The sequence below is a fragment of the Drosophila simulans genome, chromosome 3R (genome assembly GCF_016746395.2).
Source record: "Drosophila simulans strain w501 chromosome 3R, Prin_Dsim_3.1, whole genome shotgun sequence".
Lineage (NCBI taxonomy): Eukaryota > Metazoa > Arthropoda > Insecta > Diptera > Drosophilidae > Drosophila > Drosophila simulans.
In genome coordinates, this window is record NC_052523.2 from 20,637,579 (window position 1) to 20,661,338 (window position 23,760).

The 23,760-nt window shown below is 42.9% G+C and overlaps 1 protein-coding gene across 1 annotated transcript in view; it reads right to left on the reverse strand.

The window, feature by feature from the left end:
• Positions 1 to 23,760, reverse strand: part of LOC6729412 (acetylcholine receptor subunit alpha-like 1) — a 62,556-nt gene that overhangs the window by 13,030 nt on the left and 25,766 nt on the right. Inside the window, exons 3-6 of the mRNA XM_016174779.3 lie at positions 13,033 to 13,242; positions 7,688 to 7,732; positions 5,354 to 5,463; positions 162 to 342 (exon numbers count right to left, since the gene is read on the reverse strand). Coding sequence (XP_016036060.2) covers positions 162 to 342; positions 5,354 to 5,463; positions 7,688 to 7,732; positions 13,033 to 13,224 — 528 coding nt within the window. The 5' untranslated portion in view covers positions 13,225 to 13,242. The remainder of the gene's footprint in view (positions 1 to 161; positions 343 to 5,353; positions 5,464 to 7,687; positions 7,733 to 13,032; positions 13,243 to 23,760) is intronic.

The following is a 23,760-nucleotide window of genomic DNA, read 5'->3' on the forward strand; positions in this document are numbered from 1 at the left end:
AGTCAGATAGAATCAAGCCAAAGCCCCGTTCTGGGTTTTATTTTGCTTCGATTTTGATTGATGGGCCGGGGGATAATCTGTTCGTGGCCAGAGCTGCCAGCTGTTGCCTCCCTTCGGTGGATGAGTTCTGGGTCATCCCCGCCATCAAATCCCCAACTCACCATGTAACCATCGTAGGTCCAGGAGCCGAACTTCATGAAACATGTCTGCTCGTCGAAGGGAAAGTACTCGACATCAATTTCGCAGAAGGATTTGTAAATGGCGGGCGGTTTCCACACCACTTTGCCCGTGTGATGAAGAATTGCTTTTGTCATTATTGTCACTTCATAGTTGCCATCGGCGCTGAAATGGAAGAAAGACGATGGAGAATATGTTAGATTTGAAAACAATTTCCATATTGATTGAACTAATATTTTAGGTATATAAAAGGTATATCTTGCAGTGATTTAACTTTTAAATATATATCAGGATTTAAAGAAAGAATTTTGTTGGGCGACGGAACGTTTTTTTCTCCGCCCGAAATCGACTGAAAGTGCCGAACTAATTAAAAATACATTTTAGCTTCTAATTACGAATTCATTTTAGACTGGAAAAAACTGCGGCTAATGCTAGGTTGTTTGCGTACTGTATCCTCTGGCAAGCAGGCCACGCCCCCCTATATAAGGCATATAGCATCGGCCGCTGCTGACGACGGTCCATTAGCAGCAAGGTCCTTTTCGGATCCTCTGGCTATGGCCACTGGCCAGAGACTCACACTAAATCTAAATCCGAAAGCAAAGCGTTTTAAAATGTTATTACAACAACAGCAGTGGCGGTGGCAGTGGCACTGGCAGCAGCAACCATTAATGGCTAAAAACCATTTAAAATGGCTGTCGGCAGTGCACACACACACACACAGGCTCAGGGAAGTGAGATGGAGATTAAGGATGGAATAAGGGGGGAGTGGAGCAGCAGGAGTCTGGGGCGACAGAGAAAGAAAATCAACAAAGCGAACAAAAGTTTATAACCAAAACCGAAAAAAAAGCCAAAACCACGCCTGGGGGTCACCGCAATTGCAGCCATTATCTTAACGGTGATTCACACACAGAGCGAGCGACAAGCCCACACACAGATATAAGTATATATATGTATGTGTATGTGTATAGAGCCGGACAACGCGGCGTATGAGTGTCATCGCTGTGGTCCTGGCAGTTATCCTGGCCAAGCCGACGGCGCCTGCCGCGTCTATCAGCGCGTTAATCTCAGCGCCGCACAGCGAGCGCCATCTTTGTATCTGTGCCCCCTGCGCCCCCAGTCAAAGTTTTCATGCCACAAATCGAAGCGGTCCACAGTGGGGCCAGATGCCATGGAAAGTGATCAGAAATAATCAGTGATATGTATTACTTTGAAAATGTTTTGAAGGCAAACGTTAACCATATCCCAACTATTTGTTATTTAAACTTGATGAAATGATTAGTTGAAGTTCGAGGTCTTCCACACACAAAGGACTTCAGTTAGTTGTGTAAAGTATTCGTGTCAGTTGGCTCCACTGTACCGTCACGGAACCAAGGGAGTTGGCAACCCGCTGGCGGGCAGGAAAAACTTTTTGCTGACTTTGTTGCCGCTGCTCCCGATTCCCTGGCCATGTCCTTTTCCGCCCGCTTCCCTCTGACCACCGCCGCCACCATCGCCATCGCCTTTGTCTTGCTTCTTGTGCTCAACCCATCCGCCCATCCGCATCCCTTCGTCCTTCTGGTACTTCGCCATGCCATTTTTATTTTTATAAATCTAATGAAAGATAATGAAATTTTATTTCGTTTCTTTTGATTTCAACGCAGTTGTCGTCAGCTTTCATGCTAAAAACTAAAAGCCAACAGCAGTTGAAAAAGAATCATAGATAGGGGATGCTGGGTGCGGGGTTGGATGGAGGAGGAGCAACCAGAGTCACCACCAGACCAACCAGACGCCCATCTAGCAACATACAATAATAGAATTAAAGTGGCTGCGGCTCCTGTTCCACTGATTCCACTGTATTGGTGTGGCCCTTTGGTCGAAGCCCGGGCCTCGCAAAAGTTCAGCTGATAATAAAGTTGTCAACAACATTCATTTAATTAAAGAAAACAAAGCCAAAGCAGAGCACTTTGGGAATAGTACCGAGTGCCGAGTGCTGAGTGCACGAAGCCAGATCCACATCCCAATGTGGCCAAAACGGGCGTCCGAACGGGGGGAGTCTAATGCCCAGGCGGAGATTTATGGCGTTCAGCTAATATGGCATCTCAAAATGGTAATGCGTTTCGCCCATGACTGAGTTGGTGTGCGAACGTGTGTGTGTGTGTGTGTGTGTCGGCTTAGTGGGATTATTTTTCCAGCCAAATAGGGCAGACGTATGTATGGGCGTGGTCCTAAATCTGTTTTAAACGCGCTGGCCAGAACTATTTGCGCACAGAAAATAAAACTTAATGCGATCATTTATACGTCACGTTATCAAATGAGATTGCTTTTCATATGAAAGTAAGACAAACATTTAATATTTTGATATAATCAAGTGGCAAAAATATAAAAGAAGTTGCAAATGTTTTGTTTAGTGTCGAATGAATATAAATTCATAATCTGTGGCATCTGCTCGGGCTATAATATCATGGAATCCTCTTAAATAGCACAGATATTTGAAACGATTAAATGAAATCAAATAAAAGTAATTAAGTGACACAAAATTTTGAGCAGAACGTGGCCGAATTTTGCTCTCCATGTAGACAAACAGTAATTATTCGACGGTTGCCAAATAAACTCATATGCGTTATGTGTGTGGCATGCTGGCTAACCGAAATAAACCACTAAGTGCGGCCAGAGTAAGCTTGGTTACGGCTCGAATACGGCCAAAACCGAAACCGGGGTCTTGAGTCAGTCGAGTGCGATTTTAATATCTTGGATCAACATGAAAATTAATTGCTGGAATTAAGCGGCTTTCACAAATACAAACAGTGGCCCAATCAGTGGGTGGTGCTCGCCGTCTTCAGGGTGGCAGTAATTCCGAGCAGTCGGTCTATTTTGGCGGCTTTAAGTGGATTCCATAGTTGCTCACGGAGTATGAGTGTCAAATAGCTTTGGTAGTCACGTCTGCCGGCTGTATGCGCATTTGATGAGCTCACATGCGAGTGCTATGCCGGATAATTAGGCCGGATCCCAGGAGGCCACTACAAGCTGAGTGGAAAACAAATGCAAGTGGTAATTGCAATTAAAAATTAACAAAATGTTGCCAAAAATGTTGCAATTTGCTGCGGCTCTGGCCGAAAACAAAACCGAATGCCAGAACGCGAGCAATAAATAACAACTTTTGACGCTTGTTTTGAATTCTTTTGTGGCATTTCCCCAGCATTTTGGCCCTGAATGTGCCGCGTTTTTGCAAGGATATGAATGTATGAGTGTGAGTGTGTTGTGTGTGCCACAAATGCCGCACGCAACGCACGCAGGTATTTTTTTTGTTCTGTGGTGGTTGTGAAGGGCCGGCACAAATTCGGGCCATTTACAAAGGCTGGCCAACTATTTATTTTGCTGCCATTGCGCGTTTAGCAGACAATTAAACATTTTTCATTGCATACAAATGGGCGCAGGGTATTCCCATTCCGCCACTCATACGCGTACAGAAAGTTGCATCGTAAAATAGATTGCCATCGTCCTTGTTGCACGCGTGCGTCGGTGAGTGTGTGGGTATGTGTAAGTGCGACAATAAACGCGTTTTCCTCCGCCGGCTGCTGCACATGTATTTGCATTTAAAATTACAGCCAGCAAACGCGTCTTTTTTGCACTGCAACACTTGGCGCTTAATTTCTGCATAAATTTTCATGCCGGCTTGTTTGCTCCAAGGATCTACGAGCGGAAACAAATCAAACTGAGCGAGAGCCCAGCAGGCAGGATATTGATATTGACATTGGACTTACGTTTATTATCCTTGCGGCAACATTAAAAGCCTACAAGATAAATATTCGACTATCATTCGTTTAACTTTTATGAATTTGGCTCAGATTGTCGGCCGAGATTCTATGCGAGGAATGCCATAAAGCGGCCCGTAAGCCATCACCTTAACTTGACACTAAATTAAATGGACTTTGGCCAGGCCATTTCGATTGGCATTTTGGAGAAGAGCAAAAGAAAAACACGCAGCACAATTAAGTGCGTTGAACACAAAGGACACTTCAAGTTCAATTTTATGTGGCAACAAAGCGAAAGCGCTTCATTATGGTGTGTACAAATTATTTGCAGTTTAAAAAAGCGTCCCAACGACCAAAATCCTGGCCATATAACACCCATGGCCTTCTTCGGGTAACACCCGCTTCCACTTTCTTTAGTTACAATGCCTTTGTCGCTTGCTGGCTGGATGGCAAATGAAATTTAAGCTTTTTCCAAGCAATAAATTACGACTTTTTATGACACTGCCGCCAACGAAACACCCCGAAAGTATTCAATGCGTATAGTTGCCGCTGCCAAGTCGCTGGAGTACAAAATGTGAGCAACTCCCCCCTCGTTTCAACACACACATAAAGGGCCCATAAAGCGCGTAAGCCGATCTGCCGCAGCAACAACATCAACAGCAGCGGCGATGGCCAAGATATCCTGACCGATGTCCTGGGAAGAGTACTCGAGCAGCTTGGCAAATCGACAAAGTCAAGTGTCCAGGCAACCGAACTGAAGGGCTACAGTGGGCCGAAGTCCTCAAAAGGATTGCAAAATGAAATTGGAAGGCACAAGGAATCGATATGCTTGGCTAGGATATATTTCAATAATATTAAGTTCAATTTGCACATGGAATATAAAGGCAAATGCTGTTGAGTTTAAATTATAAGTTATTATGTATGTTTCGCTTTGAATCAATTTCATCTAATTAGTTAAATTACTTTGACTTTGAATTTCCCTTTAATTTCTCGGCATGTTCCATTGCCTCTGTATCACTGGATACATTTCGATCCCTGTCCCCTAATTGGCTTCACTCCAGCAAATTATAATAATTATACCGACCCAACGAAAACGTTCAATTTGAGAGCACTACGGACCCCGGATCTGTGGACTGGGGTCCGAAATGGACCTCCCCAGGACACTTAGCCAGCCTCCAGGGAGAGCCGAAAGGCAACCGCAATGCTCAAGTTACATTGAAATAAAAATACGTTAATCATCGCCTGATAAATGGCCTAGTCCAGGAACTGTACAGCTTGGCTTTGATTTATGCCGCCGCCCATTCGGGGCAATTATGCAAATGGCCAAGAGGCTCCAGGCTCCCAGTTCCTAGCGCCTGGCTCCAGGCTATCGGAGGAGCCTGCGATGCTGACTGCGGGCGAATCCCGGAGCCGATGAGCTGGGCGAAAATTAGTTTGGTACTTACTTGTTATAGAGCACAATATCCGGTAGCCATATATGCTCGGAGGGAACGTGCAACGTGTCCACGCCGCCATAGTCATCCGGATTCCATTTCAATTTATAGTCGTTCCATTCCTGAAATTGCAAAATGCACATTGTAAAGCAGTGGCACACACACGGCACAACAAAAGATGTCACTATGCGATGGGCAATTATTTATGCCCGATTGCCATAAATAATAGAAAAACAAATGTATATTTGCGGGTTGAAAAATTAGAAAATATCCGCACTTTGAGTGCGGCTATTCAGCGTTTGCTCGATCTATAAATATTTCATTATGCGGTTGAGGGCGTTTAACTCTCGTGTATGGCTGCAATTTCAATTTCATTAATTATGCATTAATTCATTGGTCGCTAAGCTGTTGGCATTAAATTACATTTTCATAATACAATTGTGCTTCGATGTTGGGTTTCAATGTTTAAGCACGGAGTACTATTTAAGGCAGGGGTATATACGTTTTTTGTATGCTCTGAAGTATGAAGTTCTACAATTAATGTATAAGTTTTACGTAAGTGCAGAATAGATTCAAATTCTGATATATTTTAATCAATTTCCAATTATACAGTGACAATTAGCTAAATATTATGTTTATTTGAGGTATTTGTTAGTCGCTACGCTTTCATCTGATATCGAACTTCTTTTTCATTGCTCATACGCATAACTGTAATTATGTTGATTGCCACTTTCCATATACATATATATGTTTATACGACCACGCCAAGTGGGAGCCATCACACTGGGGATTACCAGAGTTGATATCGGGTTGGGGTTTCATGGTGGTCAACGGAGCAGGAGCACGCTCGCTTTCGTGCTGACCAAGCACGAAATTCCCCGATAATTGCAAATATAATTGCAGAGTGGGATTCCCAACTGGTTTAATATTGATCCGACTTACACACGAAATCGGGTGTCAATTGTCCTTACATGCGTTTCAGCCATTATGCGAAGTAAGTGAGTTACTATGCTGTTTATCTACCTAAAAAAAAGTATTATACTAGTGCTAATTGCTCCTAATCACAAGAAATTCGAGCAACATAACACATTTAGGCCTTATATCCCTGCTCTCGAACTATAATTATGGAAATACATGGCTCATTTAACTGCGGTTGGCCACCTGCTTAAATGCAAGTGCATCTGCCAAATACGTTGGCCAAATACACAAAAGCTTTTATGGCGCTACGTGCGCAAGCGTTTGTGGCTTTATTGACAGACTGCCGCCCACTTATGAATGGGCGTGGCACACCACGAAACCAAATGCGAAAACAAATAAATTGCAGTATAATTCATGGCAATTGGTTCCTGAATGCGGCCTTATCTGGCCATATTATTACAAATTATTTGGTTGTTTAAGTGGCAGATATTATACCAATGTAACAATGAGTTTAAACAAATGATCAGCATATTTACTACCACTTCTTTAAGCTTTAAATATATAAATAATAGATATAACTCTATATAACTAAGTATACTTGTAACTTTAAATGGAATCTATTTGAATTTGCTGGCGAAATGCAATTTGGGAACACAATGTGCCATTCAACATGCAACACACGCTCATAATGAGGACCGAAATGAGCACTTGCATTTGGCTAAAACAAACACAGATGCACACAATCGCAAATTGCTTGGCAAATGCATAATTTATATATCATTTTGTATTCCGCTTTTGTTATTGTTTTCGGTTTTAGTGAATTGTCAAACCAAATACTTTGGATAAGCTGCTGCCACTATTGACTGCAATTTGTGTGCGAGGAATTTGCTGTGCATGTTTTATGCAAAACCGGAAAACTTTAAAGTCCAATCCCCTCTCCCCCAGCCCAAAAACAAAAATGTGAAGAGTGTTTAAAAGCAGCTGGGATAAAAGAGGCATTACGGACCAATTGATATTCCTCTGGCTCGTGCTTTTTTCTTTTTTATATATATTTTTTTTTGTTTTTTGGGCTTGTGGCCAACTGCTGCTCGCCGCATTAGTGCAAAGCCAATGGACATGTCGAGTGGCAAGCGCACAGGAACTGGAATTGGAATTCGGAGTGGGAGTGGTCCTGGCGGTCTCGAATGTCCTGCTGGTCCTGCGAAATGGAGCCCGGCCACTTGGCCAACTTAGAAGTTTGGCATAATGCGAGCGCGTCGAAATTGGCTGGCACAAATTATTTTGCATTCGACGCCAGCGAAGCATGCAAATGGCAAATTCATGTTCCTCGAAAGCCAAATCACAGTTGAGTTGAGCAAACGCAATAATATATGTCCAACTATTTCAGCTTGTGTGCTGTTTTCAGTCTTATATAAACGAATAACTTACCTGTTCCACCCAGACATTGGTTGTCATAATTTGATTCTTCAGATTCTGCAAGTAAACGGAACAAAGGCGTACAGATTTGTTAGACTCGAATGTTAACAAGTGTTTCATTAATTTAATGCTGACAGTTTCCACTTCAGCTGAATTGGGTGGGGGAGCTGCGTGGGTGGCTTTTCCAACAGCCAAGCACCATTGAGTGGCAGAGACCATCAAATGGAACTCGTTGCGCCCGGAAAATGTTGTTTTAGTGAACTGAGCACGGGCTCCACTACCACTGCCACCTCGATGCAGCTCTGGGCGCTTAACAAATCTATTTCGAAGTGCTCCGAAAAGTGCAAGAGGGTGGCTCCAACTGGGGCGAGTGGAATTGGGTTCGGGATGTCGTGCAGTGAGCTCCAGTCTCCTATAACCATTCAGTTTTAATCAATTTATATGCTAGGGATATCATCTTCCCCCGGTCGATAAGCGAAACTTTTGGCTTTAAGAGCAGCTAAAACTTTCCGCTTGCTCAAGTGGCCATTGCGGTGAGCCGCTAATCGCACGGAAAATTGCTAATTGGGAAAATGATTGTGGGGGGGATTGTTTAAAAATTCGTTAATATGTCTATATCATAATTTTTAGCCAAAGCTATGATAAAAGAAAACTATCGAAAATATAACATTTTAGCCAATTGTGTTTTTCCACATTTTTCGGTAAGTAAATAAGCGATTTTTGACCAAAAAATTGGAAATAATGGTCCAATTTTGGATTGGCATTCATTGATAAGCTCGCAATTGATTACCCAATCGGCTGGAGTTCTAATTTGCAAATTTAATTTTTTTGAAATTTTTGGCAAATTTTTATGATGTTACCCCTTATAAAAAATACAAAAATCGAAAAAATTTTTTTTGCTTTTATTTTCACCTAAGTGTTAAAAAATAATTAGTATTGGTAAAAATATGTAAGAAACTGTTTTTATTACGTCTGTATGACCATTTTTGGCCAAGTTAAGCTAAAAATCCCAGTTGAAAATAACGAATTTCACCAAAAGTAGTTTTTGTCATTTTTCGTCAAATAATAATCGGATTTTTGGCCAAAACTTTGGAAATAATGGTCCAAATATCGAATGTCATATCTCGATGTGCTTGTAATAAAATCCCCAATCGATTAGAGTTTAAATTTGGCAATTTTATTTTTTTGCCATTTTTTGCAAATTTTGATGATGTTACCCCTTACCGAAATTGCAAAAATTGAAAAAAATTTTTTTTTTCAAATTCCACCAAAAAGTGGTAAAAATAATTAGTATTGATAAAAAAATGAATTGATTAAAATAAAAATGTTTAAAGGTGTTGTTTATATGATCTTTGTGACCATTTTTATTCAAGCTAGGATGAAGAAAGCACTTATGTACATGCATATCCCTATATTATCTGGCTCATTCTTAAAAATCTCTAGGGAAGCTACTGAATCTGCTCCTTCATATTTCGTTGCGCGGCGGGCGAAACTCATTAAATGTGGGGAAGCTCAATAGAAAGAATTAGAAAACGATAAAATTGCGGAATAAATCACTTAAGCGTTGAAAAATGTAATTAACGACAGAATGATAATGATGCGGCGTAACGCGTTTCTCGCACTTCTTTCCGCCGCAGAGTTAGGACCTGGAATCTTTGGAGGATGGGGGTGGAAAACCTCAGGGACCGCGGCAATATGTCGAGGCACGCAGTGTTAATAGATTTTTCCAGCCACGCAACCCAGGCAGCCGGCTCCCGGATCCTTTATCCTGGTATCCCCCCGGTAATCACCCGCTCCGAGGACTCTTAGTCCTTCTGTGGACCAGACCAGACCAGAGCAGAGCAGCCAGCCCGTGGAAAGGTCATTAGGCGAGGGCGACGCGGAAAACCGGCAATAAAACGACAAAGCCAAGAACCAAGCACAATGACTAAGAAAGGCGATGAGTATGGCATAAGGAAGAGATAAAATATGCGGCATCATGGGAGCGGGAAAGCCGAAGGATGCGCAGGATACGGAGGGAAGCTGAGCCGGTAGCCTTTATGCTTTATGTGGGACATCCGTTGCAACCAGTGGCAGTAAGCGGAGCACGCTAAAAAATGGGGATATACTGTATTCGGAGGTGATACCATCAGGAACCATATCTAAACTGAAAGTAACTAAAAATCAATGTTCCGTTGCGAGATATTTACGAGTTATGCTTTGGTATTACAGTCCTATGTTATTCATAAAGTTTACTACTGAGTTTCTAGAATATTAATTTCTTTAAATTATTTCTTTCAGTGTGGCAAGCGCATCAGCACAGTGGTTGCGCCGCAGCTTATCTCATAAGAAATTGAGAAATTTGCAATCAGGATGCCGACTTCCAGAGTAGTTGTAGTGGTCCTGGGGCAGTTCGCACCTAGGACTGTAATTGGTGTTGCTGTTGTCGTTGTTGCACGTCTCGCCTATTCGCACTTAGGCGGGGGCAAGGATACAGGACTCTGCCCTCCCCCTCTCTAACACGATGCAGAATATGCAGCATTTAAATTGCTTAAGCCAAGTGCTTTAAGCAGTCGTCCTGCAGCAGGATTTGCATCCTCTGAGTATCTGTGTGTGTGTGTGTGTGACAGGTTTACCTACTCGAGGGATCCGGATCCCCCAGTTCTGGGCAGGAAGAGGATAGCCCGGCGCCGTGCCCATGACTTGCCTGACTGGGCTTGTTTACAATTTAAATCGAATTTCCTGTGTGCTGTAAATAAACTTTGCAAAAGGCATTCCACTCGGCACACAAAAAAGTGTCCTGTGACCACAGGAGCAGCAGGAGCCGCCTTTGAAAGGCGGTGTAAGCTGAATAAGCAGTAAATTAATTTCCGAAAATATCATGAAATACTGGCTTATTTCAGGAGGCCTTTCTAATTCCGACAATTAGTAGGGGGAAAATGCAAGAGGTCAAGTTAATGTTGGGTCTAGGAAATAGGAAATAAGTCCTGACTAAGGTTGTATTTTTTTGTTAGCCCTAAAACGCAATATATAGTGCCATTTTAAATTACATTTATATTGACCTAGTTCAGGTTGCACTTAAGATATCTTCTCCTGGTATTTCCAATTAAACTGCTGCTCTGTAAATTCCACAACACATTTATGTACCTCAGCATAGAATGTGAAAAGTTAATTTGGTTGGGATTGCAACAGGAGCACACAAAAGGCTTTGGGCTTTCCCGGCTGAACAGAACCCAATTTCGGTCTCCGTTTCAATTTCCCCAATAATATGTGTAATTTATGGGCAACATGCAATTAACTGGCACGAAAATGTGCAACATTTGCCATTTGAATGCGTTTTGGGTGGGCAAATGTAAGCCGGTCTTACAATGCAGCTGGTATTGTGATGGCCAACAGGAATTGCCTTTCTCGTCCTGCATGCACAGTATGTCTGTCACCTGGTCGAGCAGCAGTTATGCAACTAATAAGCCCAAGGTACCTGAAGCCGGACTCAGGCATGGATCAGGTGGCCGAGGAGCAAGCAGATGGAAAATTGCAAATTACAAATTCTACGGCCAAAACGCACGGCTGCTTTGTTGCTGCCCCTCCCACATACTTTTCAGCCTCCCCTCGCTCGCTCCCTCTCTCGCTTTCTCCCTCGTCCTTCTGACAGTTGATTGCAATTTCCAGGACAACGGAAAAAACAAAAAAAAAAATGTACAGAAGCAGTGATTTCAGTGCGGAGAATTTACAAGCAATTGTATGCCAATAAGGAAAAGCAGGCAACACGTGTGTCCCACAACAACAGGACCAAATGGGGGAGTGGGCGGAGTGGGTGCAAAGCGTGGACTACCACTAGTGGACTATTGCAATAAAAGAAATTCTGCGAATATTTCAAGCCAGTCAGCAGTCAAGCGCACACAGGGCGGCTGTGCGATATTTCTCTGTGCAGCAGCTCGCACACACAGAAAAGCAATTTCGATATAAGCACCTTATGCCAGATGCCCAGTTGCCCAGATGCCCGGCCACAGTGGCGTGGAAGCAGGGGAAATGGCTTAAAAGGGTTGATTTGGCCGAAATAATTTGGTCCTTTTCTCGATTTTCTGGTGATTTGGAAAGAAGTAGGAACTATTTTGCAAATACATAATAAAGATAGCTAAAAGTTAATTTACGCTAGCACTTCGATTAGCAAATAAAGCATGGAAATAGATATATGTATATTCTCTATTCTTCCTTTCAATTCCATAGATTAAAGGAACGATTTATCTTACTCCTTTTTTAATTAAACCAGATTTTGGCGAAGATCGGTGCCAATGTGCATGGCTTTGACTCCTTCTGCATCTGACTGCTGCTGCTCCTGCCTGGCATGTCCTTTAGTGGTCTTGGTGCTTAGCGCGTGATTTATAACAGCAGGGCAAAAAACAAAAAAATGGAAGCCAAAAAACTAAGCCAAAGAACAGGCATCGCAGGGCAGGAGGCAAAGAGCAGGAACCAAAGCTCAGCAGCGGAAAGGGAGCAAGGGAACAGCGCTACTGTGTGGCCAACAGCACGTAACTGTTAGCCGGTTACCCATTTCCGGCTGTCATGTGCAGCCACACCGAGCAGAAGATTGTGCTCCATTTGCCTGGCCCCAACCGATCTGGCCCAGCTGCAATTTAAGCCAGCTCCTCGATATTGCCACGAATGCATATATGTTTGATATATGTATGTATGCGTGTTGCTTAATTTCAAATGCCGATGCCCCTTTCAACTGGCAATTGCATAGTTAATCAAGAAAACAATCAACTGGGCCAAAGCCATTGATTTATTATGCAAACAACAAAAAGGCGGCGGGACAATGGGGAGTGGGCTGGCTTAGTTGCCTGGCTTTTTAATCGCCGGGTAAACAGTTATTAATTGTGCGCCGATTGTTTGCTGCGGCTTACACAAATGCCGTTGCCTGCTTACGGGCGTCGCGGGACTTTCGCGAATTAATCTGTTATGATTGTCATTTGATAAGCTTATCGCGGAACAACGCCGCTAGCTCGGCTCACTTGTCAAACAAATGGATTGCTCAGTTGGGCGGCATCGTTAGCAACAAATTTCCATCAATTGGCACGGGATCAAGGCGGTGGTGGACTTGCTCTCCAATTATAACCATCAATCTTGTAATAACTTTCCGATTTCTTTGCAAACTAGATAATGATATTTTAAACATTTGGAGCTTTGAAATTAATTTAAAAAAGAATAAGCTTAGTTGCAACTCTTCTTTACCCTGGACAAAACGCACTTGGAACACCCCTGAGAACTATAAAATTTAAAGTTTTCCAGATAAACGCCCCATTGATTTATGTCTGAAACGTGTTACCACACTTTCCTTGGCTGCAAAAAAGGGTAACTTTGACTAGAAGGGCACTTACCACATCGATCAGCTGGGAGAGGCGCAGACCCATCTTGACGGTGAGGCGGTCCGAGTTGTTGCCCACGGGTCGGATGAGGCGATTGTAGTTGCTCAGCAGGTCGTCGTAGAGTCGCTTCGCATCTGGGTTGGCCAGGCCGCCGGTGGCAAAGTGTAATGCTATGAATACAGCTGTGAATAGCACGCTACCCATCTTAGGCCAGGTCCAACCCTGTAAAGTGGTGGAAATAGAGCAAAAATAAATATGGAAATAAGTTGCGGGTAATGTCTTTTGGCAGTGCGGATTTAGTTCAGCTTGCATTAGCATTATTTCAGTATAAAACATAAAAACTTTCCACTGCAATTGTGCAGGGGAAACAGAGCGGAGTGCGAGTCGTAAATTTTGCAAAAGTGTCAAAAGTCTTGGAGCTTTGTTCCCTTTTGGGGCCCCAATAGCACCATCGTGCAGCCATAAACACCATTTAATCTTTGGCTCAAACACTCAAGACACCATCGCAAACAAGCATGTCCACATTTCTGAGTGTGAGTTTGTGTGCTGTGTGTGTGTGTGTGTGTGCTGGAACATCCTTCCGTTTCCGGCGTCTCCTGGCTGCCATCCCCATGCACTCGACATTTTTGTTATTGTTCAATCCCAGAGTCCAGCCCACACAATTACCCATATACTACACAGCATACACCACCACCCACTAAATATGCGTTTCTGCATTTTATGCATAAAAATCCCAGCGTTATTTCAGCAGACATTCTCAAGTGCTGTCGTGTACAGCTACATTAGGCGCAAACAAGCAATTATTATCAATTCCTGGGCATTCTGGCCAATTAGAAAAGTGGCCAAGAAGCAGAGAAGCGCAGAGAAAGAATGAAACGATACATGTGCACCAGTAAATATTGACCCAAGTAATTGAGACAAAAGCAATAACTGTTTGCTTGGGCAGAAATAAAACTGAAATATTTGGCAATGCAACTTCACGTGGCACAAACAAAGCGCATCACACTGCACACGAATTATATGGTTATTTACATATATTTACATATTCTTGAGCAGCTCGATCAATTCTGGCTACTTCGGCTAACTCGGAATGGCCACTTGACCAAGTGGTTTTATGTCGACTCAAGATTTGCCCAAGCAAGGCAACTGTAACTTAAAACTTAAAACTTTTTTAACTGAAAAACTGTATACTCAAAAGTTCGCTATCCTTAGTTTTAGCCTTTTTCCTTGAACTCCGCAAAAGTTTTGCGCAAAAAAGATTTTATGTGTCAGCTGGAAAAGTTTTCCATAATTTGATGTGCACATAGAAAATCGTATGTGATGACTCAGATGGAGGGAGAAAAGAATGTCCTTGGCCAATTACATTTATCAATTTGATGGTTTGGTAACGAGGCTAAATTAATTATGCTAATTCGATGTGTAAATTGTTTGTAATTTGTGCATTGATTCCATAAAAGTGCGGCTCTCTTTCGACCCGAAATAAATCAAATCACATACCGACGTCTGCATAATTCAGCACAAAACACGTGTCAGTGACCGCAGAGCAGAGCAAAAACAGCGGGGAAAGAAAAAAATAATAATAATAATATTAGCCGGGAAGGCAACATGACATATACACAAAATGGCGACAGGACAACGAACAACGAAAATGGCAGGCATAAACAACGCCAACGAAAATGAATGTCATTTCGAGGGCTATTTATGCGCCTCTTAGTTGGCAGATTATTTCATTTTCATTTCCATATGACCATTTATATTTATTTATTATTTATACTTCCCTCACACACACACGCACGCACACCCAATTTCTGGCCACAATTTGGCTTGCTGCGTCTGTCAACGCTGCGTATGCGCAATATTATTTGCTGACTATTTATTAATATATACTGTATGTCAGCTGTGTGAGTGTGTGTGGGTGGGTGTGGGTTTGTGTGTAAACTTTTTGTTAGAGCATGGAGCTCACCATAAAAACCAGACGATGACGTGTCCTGCCCCGAAAATAGCTCGCAAAGCCATTAATGAAAAATGTAAACTGCAAAACTTTCTCATGGAATTTTCGCTGGTTTTTTTTGTTGCGAGAGTTTTAGAAGGACTACGATTGCTGGTCGACTGCACAGTGGAGTATGTATTCATATCAAACCTGCATAATATTTTACAAATTTCGTACTAAATCCCTTTCATTTCCATTTCTATAATATTATAGATTCGGATCATATAATTCCATCTTGCTTAACATCCATTACGATTATGTAAAGCACCCGTGTTACACCACTGTTCGCAATTTTAATTACACAAATGTTTCTTCTCCATTTTGGTTACACGGAGTTGACAGGATAATGAAGCCAAAAAACTGACATTGACTGCGGGCCACAATTTTAATTGCAATCGGAAAAGGACCAAAAAAAAAACATAGACAAAGAGAAGAGACCGGCTTATTGCGGAACGAGCTTGATTTCAGCACTTGCAGGACAAATTCTCCGCTTTTCGAAAGGGGGATCTGTGAAATTAACGCTCGGTGCTTCATCCTCATTTGCGGGGATTGAAGTCCACTACGACCGCTATTAAGTCCAGCAGAAGCAATATGAGCAGCAGTTCAGGTTCCCCGCCAACAGCAGAACAAATTGTTATGTAATTGCCCGATGTATATATTTTTTTTATATATATATGTAGTCTAGATACACAATCCACTGCAACAGTGCCGCACAAAAGCAAGCACCGCCATCCTGTTTTCCTGCTTGCTGCCATTTTATTAGCACTTGTTGGTCGCTGGAGGGGTGGTGGCATATAAAAATAATAAGTATCAAAAATAACTGACCAGCTCTATGGCCGTAAAGAGAACGAGACGGACATTGAATGCACTCGACGTGTCCGACGGCGGCTATAATTTCAATCACTTCCCCAGCAAACTGAAACTGCAGCAGGAGCAGCCAAAATGTGGCATTAAAAACACTCGTAAACGTTGCAGGATCGCAGGACTCAGGGGTGCGGCAGAGTGGACTGGCGAGTAAGCCGAGCTGAGGGGTGGATTTCAGTGTATCCGCTTTCGCTGCTCGATTTTTTTTTCTTTCGCTTTTTCACCCGTTTGAGTGCAGCCAGCGAAATTGCAGCAAATATTGAAAGAGAAACTATTTGTTAGCTAGCCGTCAATTTGTTCGTAATGAGCTGCGGCTGAGTCCAAAGTCCTGGCTCTTTGTTGTTGGCCAACTTTTGTTGCTGGCGCTTTTGCTGTTGCTGTGTTGTGCCACAAATGAAAATGTCTTTCAGCGTGGTAAATATTTTATGTCATTTCTGTGCTCGTCTTTTGTGCGCTTACTTGTAGTTGCCTGGGTGCTTTATTTTTGTTACTTTTCTTTTTTTTGTTTGGTTCGGCTTGTTGTTCCCTTTTTCTTTTTTTTTGTTTCTTTTTTTTCGCTGGCATTTTTAAGCGCCAGTAAATTTTTTAGTAGGCAGAGCTGCGCAGAGAAACCGCAGCAAAAGCAGCAACAATAACCAAGTGAAGCTCTGCCGGAAACGCCGTCGACGGCAAAATGGCTGGCGAGTCAACTTCCGCTTGCTGTATGTGAGCTGTATGTGTGTGTGTGTGTGTGTGGGTGTTATGGGTGCTGTATGATTGTATGGGTGTGCGCTCTGGGCTGAGGGGCTCTTGCAATTTTCCAGTCGAGTTCGTTTTTCATTTCCGTGTTATTTGTTTTGCATGTGCCACTTCGTCCCTTATCCCATTTCTTTGTTACTCCCTCGCCGCCTTTTTCGTTGCATACTTCTCGGCTGATATATTAACATGGCCGCAACGGCAGCTGCCATTTTTGGCATTGTTGCTGTAATTGCTTTTGTCTCTGCGCCCCCGTAATTGAATTTCACTTCTCCCCCTTTCAAAAAGACCCGTCATCATCGCACTTAATCCGTTTGTTCCCCCTGCGAATCAACTCGTTACTGTGCCACAAAAAGTTGCACTCACAAAAAAGATGTATAAAACTGCACTCAAAAGAGGTGTTAACTTTGACAATTTAATCTTTTCAACTGCCATAATTCTGTAGTACCCTAACTAGTATTTATTTAACTCCGTTAATGCTTAAGTTTCCAGCCAACTCAAGCCATCGAGTGCCTAATTTATTCAAATATGTTTTATATAATTGCAGTTGGTCCGTCCTTCGCATTGATTGGCCAGTTATTAGCTGGCTGACTATCTGGCTGAGTGCATTTTTCCCAAATTATGCAAATTTAACTGAGAATTATGTGCGGAATCAGATGCATGCATAATTTATACATATTTTTAAGTAATTTCTTGGGCAAATGCTAAAGGGTGCAGCTCTGTAGTTGTGCTCGGAAAATTCATAGCCAAAAGCTAAAAGTGAGCACACAAATCGAATGGGGAAAACTTGGAGCTGTGATGGGGAAAGCCAAAGGGATAGATGTAGAAAGAGAGTTGTATAATCAAAGGAGCGCACACACACAGCCGTCCAAAATACCTGACTGAGTTTTTTGCGTGTACTTTTTGCCGGGTAAAAGTAAAAGCTGAAATTTTGTTATTTGAACTTTTGCTTATGAGCGCCCTCAGGTAGCTTGTTAAACATTCTTGGGCTGCCTACATATACACAAATATATATGAACGCGTGTGTATATGGTGTGCTTTTTTTTTTTGGATTTTTTGTTGAGCAACGAGAGGAAAACTTCAACTTGAAACATGAAAATTTGCATATGATAAGCAAATAAGCAGATGTATGCAAGGTAGCTGGGCAAAGTTTTATTAGATTCTTGATTCGTGAAAGGAAAAGGGCAAATCGGGGTTGATGGCACGGGTGGCGCGCTTTTGCGGCTTTTTCTGGCCAACGGATATGCTATGAATATGCGTCCCGAAAACCTTTGCAAATATGCAAAACATTTGAAAATTATTTTTGCATAAATAACATTGATGTAGTCTCACGTGTGTGCGGCAGCCAAAGGGTTGCAAATGAGCTCAAACATCTGAGCATTAGGTCCAAAGAGGCTTACCAACTACCATTGCACAGTCACTTGAGCAGGGCAAATGATGTGCAAATGTGCGTGAACCGCACACAAATGGTGGAACTGAAACCGTACAATGCGGCGTATGCGCAATATTTAATTTCAAGTGCTTCGAGCTCTCACACGCACGACACACAGACAAAGCTAATTTTCGCTCAAACAGAGAGTGAGCGAGCCTGTGTGTGTGTGTGGGGAGCGTGTGTGTATGTGTGAGGGGGAAGCATGAAATGCACTTGCTTTCACCATCAGCGTTTTAAATAAAATATTAGCATTTATTGCCTTCTGCACTCAGCGGACTATTTAGGCGGGGCGGACGGATGCACAGGATGGCCAGGATGCGAAGGACGCGGGGTGCTGAGATGGAATACCGAATGGGAGTCGTAACTTGCCCTAAGTGCTATGCAAAAGGGTTGCTGCCCCCATCCCAGGTGAATTGCTGTTGGTACTCCTGCCGGGGAACCGGAAACTGCAGCATCAACAGCAGCGGCGCTAATGTCGCAGCGTTACTGTGGCATATTGGAAAACCATTAGCTACTTTAAAATCTTCTCACAAGATTTTACAAATTATTAAATTAATTGTATGAACTATGTATATGTGCTAACAATTTATAAACTACTTCAGAACAAATGGGAAAGATGAGATGTTTGATGATGATACATCTGCCTGATTGTCAAACATTAATAAAATCAAATCCTGGCCCCCTTGAAACACCATCCATGAGCGTGGTAATAGATGCAAGCCCTCTGAACCACTCTAGCTAACTTATTCTGCCAATTACTTAACAGATGATGTGTCCAACTCGAGTGCAAGCTTCATCAGTCAGGGCCATGAGCAGGGCGTTGCTGCGGTTAATTTGGCTCAAAGCCACACAAATTGCTGGCAGTACTGCAAGTACTTGCAGCGTGAATTCGCAACTCATGCAGGAGTAACCAGGTCGTAAGCAGCGAGTGAGCAGTGAGGGGGACACAAATGCTCGCACTTAAACCAATTGAGCTTTAAACGCCGGACTGACAGGGGCAACAATGGCAACAATTTCAGCAACATTTACCAGGACTCGGGAGCAGGACAATCGGCAGCAGTGACAGCTCAGCTGGATGGCGGCGACACAATGGGATATGGATATGGATTGTGCTGGAAATGCATCTCACTCATGGCCCGTTGACTCCACTTTGAGACTCATTGTGTATATGTGTGTGGCACTTGCATTATCCCATCTGCTTATCAATAAACAGCAGTTCCCGCTGGGACGCATAAGTGCCAAACTGTTGAATTCACTTTGCCGCCAAACTTGCGAAACTATATTTCTCCTGAAGGATACGGCAATTGGCCAGGGACACAGGTGCTGGATTATTTTGAAATTTTTATTTTTTCGTATTTTACGGCAAAACTTGGGCGGGAAAGTTGGCTCATGCTAAAGCTCTTGAAGCGCTTTTATTTGGTCATCAAAAAGTTTCATACGCCCTGTTGACCGGGCCGAGTTAATTATGTTTATGCAATGACATTTGCATAAGAAAGAGCAAAAGAGCAGCCAGACGAGTGGACTCCACTTCGCTGGACTTGTGGGTACATCAAAATTTCAGACTTCAGGATCACAACAAGATGTATGCATAATAGCCCAAGGTGTTAATTTAATAAACGAATTACGAAAACATGAAGTGCCCGAGGCAGGAACTGAAATGTGACGGTTAATGCTAATTCTCAGACGAGATATCCTTTGCATAATGTCAATTTCAGATGGACAATTATGCTAAGTAATTTCGAGATGACAAGCTCACTGAGGAGGTCATTTAGGAATACCGAAAGATAAGTTGTAGAGCAATTAAATCCAGGAATATCTTATCTTCTCAAAAATCTGTCTATATACACTGATATGTTCAAAACTCTCTGAAAATCTTAAAAAGATTTTATTTTTTTTAGTTCAATCTTATAAACCATGATATATACGAGTACACTCATCTGAGTTTGTTTGGCGTATAGTATTGGCCATCCAGTTAAATGGGTAGTTCCTGTCGCAGTTGGGGCTGTCAAAGCTGCAAACTGGCTTCCATGGTTGCTCTAGGTAATTCCGGCAAAGGGTGATTTCCTTCCATTCCCGTGCATCGCTGGATTTTTCGAGTAACAGTTTCATGCACGCAGCTAAAATTTGTGGCATACTTTCTGGGGCCGCCAGAGAAACTGAAACTGCTGCTGCTTTGGCTGCTGCTGGTGGAGCAGCTAACAACTAAAGAATGTTGGGACTTGCGGCTATGAAACAGCATGCCAAAAAGCAAATAGACGCCGGGGTTTGGGGCTGGGGCCCTGCCACGCCTCGAAACTAGCAAATATGTAGGTTGCCACCAGAGAACTGCAGCCCGCCACTGGCACTCTACGTCCACCCTATAAACACTCGGTCTCTAGGCACCCCGTCTTTTTTGACACCCTACTTGCGGCAACAGAAAATATTCGGGTGTTTTACCAACGTTGTGTTTTTGTTACGAGTAAAAAAACCACCCGAGGCCTGCTGCGCAAGAGCCGTATGGGTGAGTGGACGCACAGTCAACGATCGGCCGCAGGTCATTTTTTGTACGCCTAAAATTTGTATGGGTGGAAGCGCGACGGGTATAAGAAATGAAGGGTAAAAGGGAATAACCAAGAAAAATTTCGTGCTCATGTCGGGTGCCACCCGTTTCGAATCATTGCCTTACTAATTTTTCACAAGTCGCTAGCTGAATACTCTAATGACAAATACTCTTACATAAATTCATTTTTGAAATGAATTTTGTGACATTATGTACATAGATTCGGCTGTTACTATTACTATTCCTATTATTACTATTACTATTATTTTTACTATAATTTACATTTAAATAATAAAAACTATATATATATATTTATATAGTGGTAGTAGTATATATAAATATATATATATATATATATATATAATTAAATTACATATATATATATATAATAATATATAATATAATAAAATATAATATAATATATATAATTATAATAATATATAATGAAGATGAAGGGCATATTTTACAAAGTATTCGACAAAGTCTAGAGCCACGCCGAAAGAATAGTGTGTAAACGTATGGAGTGTAAAACGCATGGAGTCTTGTCTGTGACTCGACTATCTACAAGAGTAGATAGACTGATAGAGACTATAACCCGAGTATTTTTAGAAACACCCGAGTATTTTTGGAAACACCCATGTGTTTAACGGTAAACCCACAAGTGTTTTTGTCACTCATCCCTTTTTAGGCATTTGTCTTTTTCTGACTGTTTGTCTTCTCTACCCTCCGTTATGGGTGCCGAGTATGATCGGCACCCGCGACGCAGGTCACCGTATTGATTCGGGTGCGCGCACAACGGGGTGTCTTGTCTGCATGTGCAGACGTATACTGTGTGTTTGTAAGTACCCGCGATGTGCGTGGCGGGTAGCACCCGCACACAAAATTGTTGGGTGTGAGTCGAGTGGCTAAAAATGCCACCCTTGCAGTTCTCTGGTTGCCACCACCTCCTCCACCGCCTCCTTTTCGCTGAGGGGCAGCTACCCGTGAACTAGTTTCGCGTTCGCTTTAAATTATCTTTGATGCGAAAAGCGTGGGTGGTTGAGGGCTGGCCTGGGATACGAATTGCCGCAGGTGTCAAAAACACACAGACAAAGTCAATTTGCGCTGGCAGACGACAGGACATGCCGGCGGATGGGAATGGTTTGGCTAAGGGAATGCTTGTGGAGGCATGGCTGTAGGTGGGTAGTTTCCAGTGGGCTGGCGGTTGGGGGGCAGCGGGCGTAGTGGCGGTAAGCGTGTGCTGCTCATTACGCGGCGCCTTTGATGTGCAGCAAGCCGTCGTAAAGTGCCGGCAGCAACAACAAACAACATTACAAGCGCCAAGTGGCCCGCTTTCTGCTTGCTGCCTTCTGCTGGCTGCTCTCTGATTATAATCATCATGATAAGTACTCTATATACCACGTGCCACGCCCACTAGTTGGCTGCCTAACAATGGCAAGCCGCAAGCCACCGCCAACACCCGCCAGCCCACCCATTTGATGTCGCATTTACCGCACCAACCGCCCGCCGGCGACGGAGGGGAATCCGAATGGGAGCGGGAACGGGAGCGCGAATGGGAATGGTAATGTATCCCCCTGATTTTGGGGTGGTTACAGCGAATTTAATGCGCACCTGCACGACACACAGAGCCTCGTGTTTATCTTTAATGCATACAAATAATGCACAAACTGCAAATGCTGATGGCAAGGGCGATGGCGATGGCGATGACGATGGCACCCGCGACTGGCAACTCGACACGCCATAAAATCAAGACACACGACATTTTAGAGCCGCCAGCAGGAATATCTGACAAATTGGGGCACGCCCTTGCTACAAGAAGAACCATGTAATTCAGCCAAATGGGCTAAGCGCTACACAGAGAAAAAATATCCTTAAATTCCTATGACTTCAGTATCGTATGAATTCCCTTTCATATTCATTATATTGACCAAAAATAAAAATCCTGTCATATTAAGCTGAAAATTACTGACCCTCAAATTTCTTTGAATGATTAAATAAATTGATAATGCATTGTTTAATTTTGATTGCAATGAGCGATACGAATCATATTATCCTTTTTTTTTTGCAATTTCTGTCTATAGCTAATATAAAACTTTAAGTGGGATTATATTTGGTTAGCGGAAGAGCAATAAAATGAGTTTCCGCTAACATCACTTTAATATCGAATAGCAATTCGAGCCAACTAAACTTTCATAAATTTCGACAACACTCATCATCTTTCAGGCAGTGTCAGAAGCAAATTGATAGTCCCAGTTCGATTTTCAGCACTTGGAGGAAACAAAGAACAACGGGCTGTTGGAATGACTTTTACCCATTTTGATAGATAGATAGAGAGATGCTCGTGGAGAGCAGAGGAAAAACAATGCCGACAGCTGCCAAGGCCTGTCAATATTTCAGAGGAGCGGCTACATTAATCAAACGAGTCCAAGTCCTGGCCTCCTCGTTCACCTATTTCGTATTTCGAGTGATTTGGGCAGAAATAATTGGCTGTATATGTGAGCTGGGGCATTGGCCAGTGAGTGGGTTTGTGTAGACCCCTTGCCAATTTCTGTCATTCGATATGCACAAAAGATTTATGAGTTAATTAATGTAGCGAAGTGGCCGTTGAAACGGATTCATTCATTCATTGTTGAGCATGATTAATGCGCTCGCCGTTTTTTGTCTCGACCGAAAGCGGAAACGCAATTGTTGCCGCTACCGGTGTTTTAGTATTAAAGTGTCAACAATGTAAACTGGATGCATTAAAGTGCATCGAATTGGGTCAGCTGGCTGACGCGTCTGCTTCACTTGGTAGTCGTAACTCATTCATAGCTCATAAACGGTGCTAATATTGAGTGTCGATTTTCCACCACACTGGCCCAGGACATTGCACCAATGTCTCTCTTTCACACTTTCCCGCTTTTCTCCGCCATCTGTGTCGCTTTTCTCCATCATCTCGCTGCTAGTGTGTATGTGTGTGAGTGAACAATGCAGCTGTTTTCCTCGGCTTCTCTATTTTCTGCGACCCGCTTTTTGTGCATTGGCGCCGAGGACTACGGACCACCAACTACCGACTGTGGAATAAGGACTCGGGACAACGGACTGCGGCGGCAGCTGGTTCATTACGGAAGCCAGTATCCTGTTAATAGTTTAACATAAACTGTGGTAAAAAGTGCACGCCGCCTGCCGTCGGTTTTATTG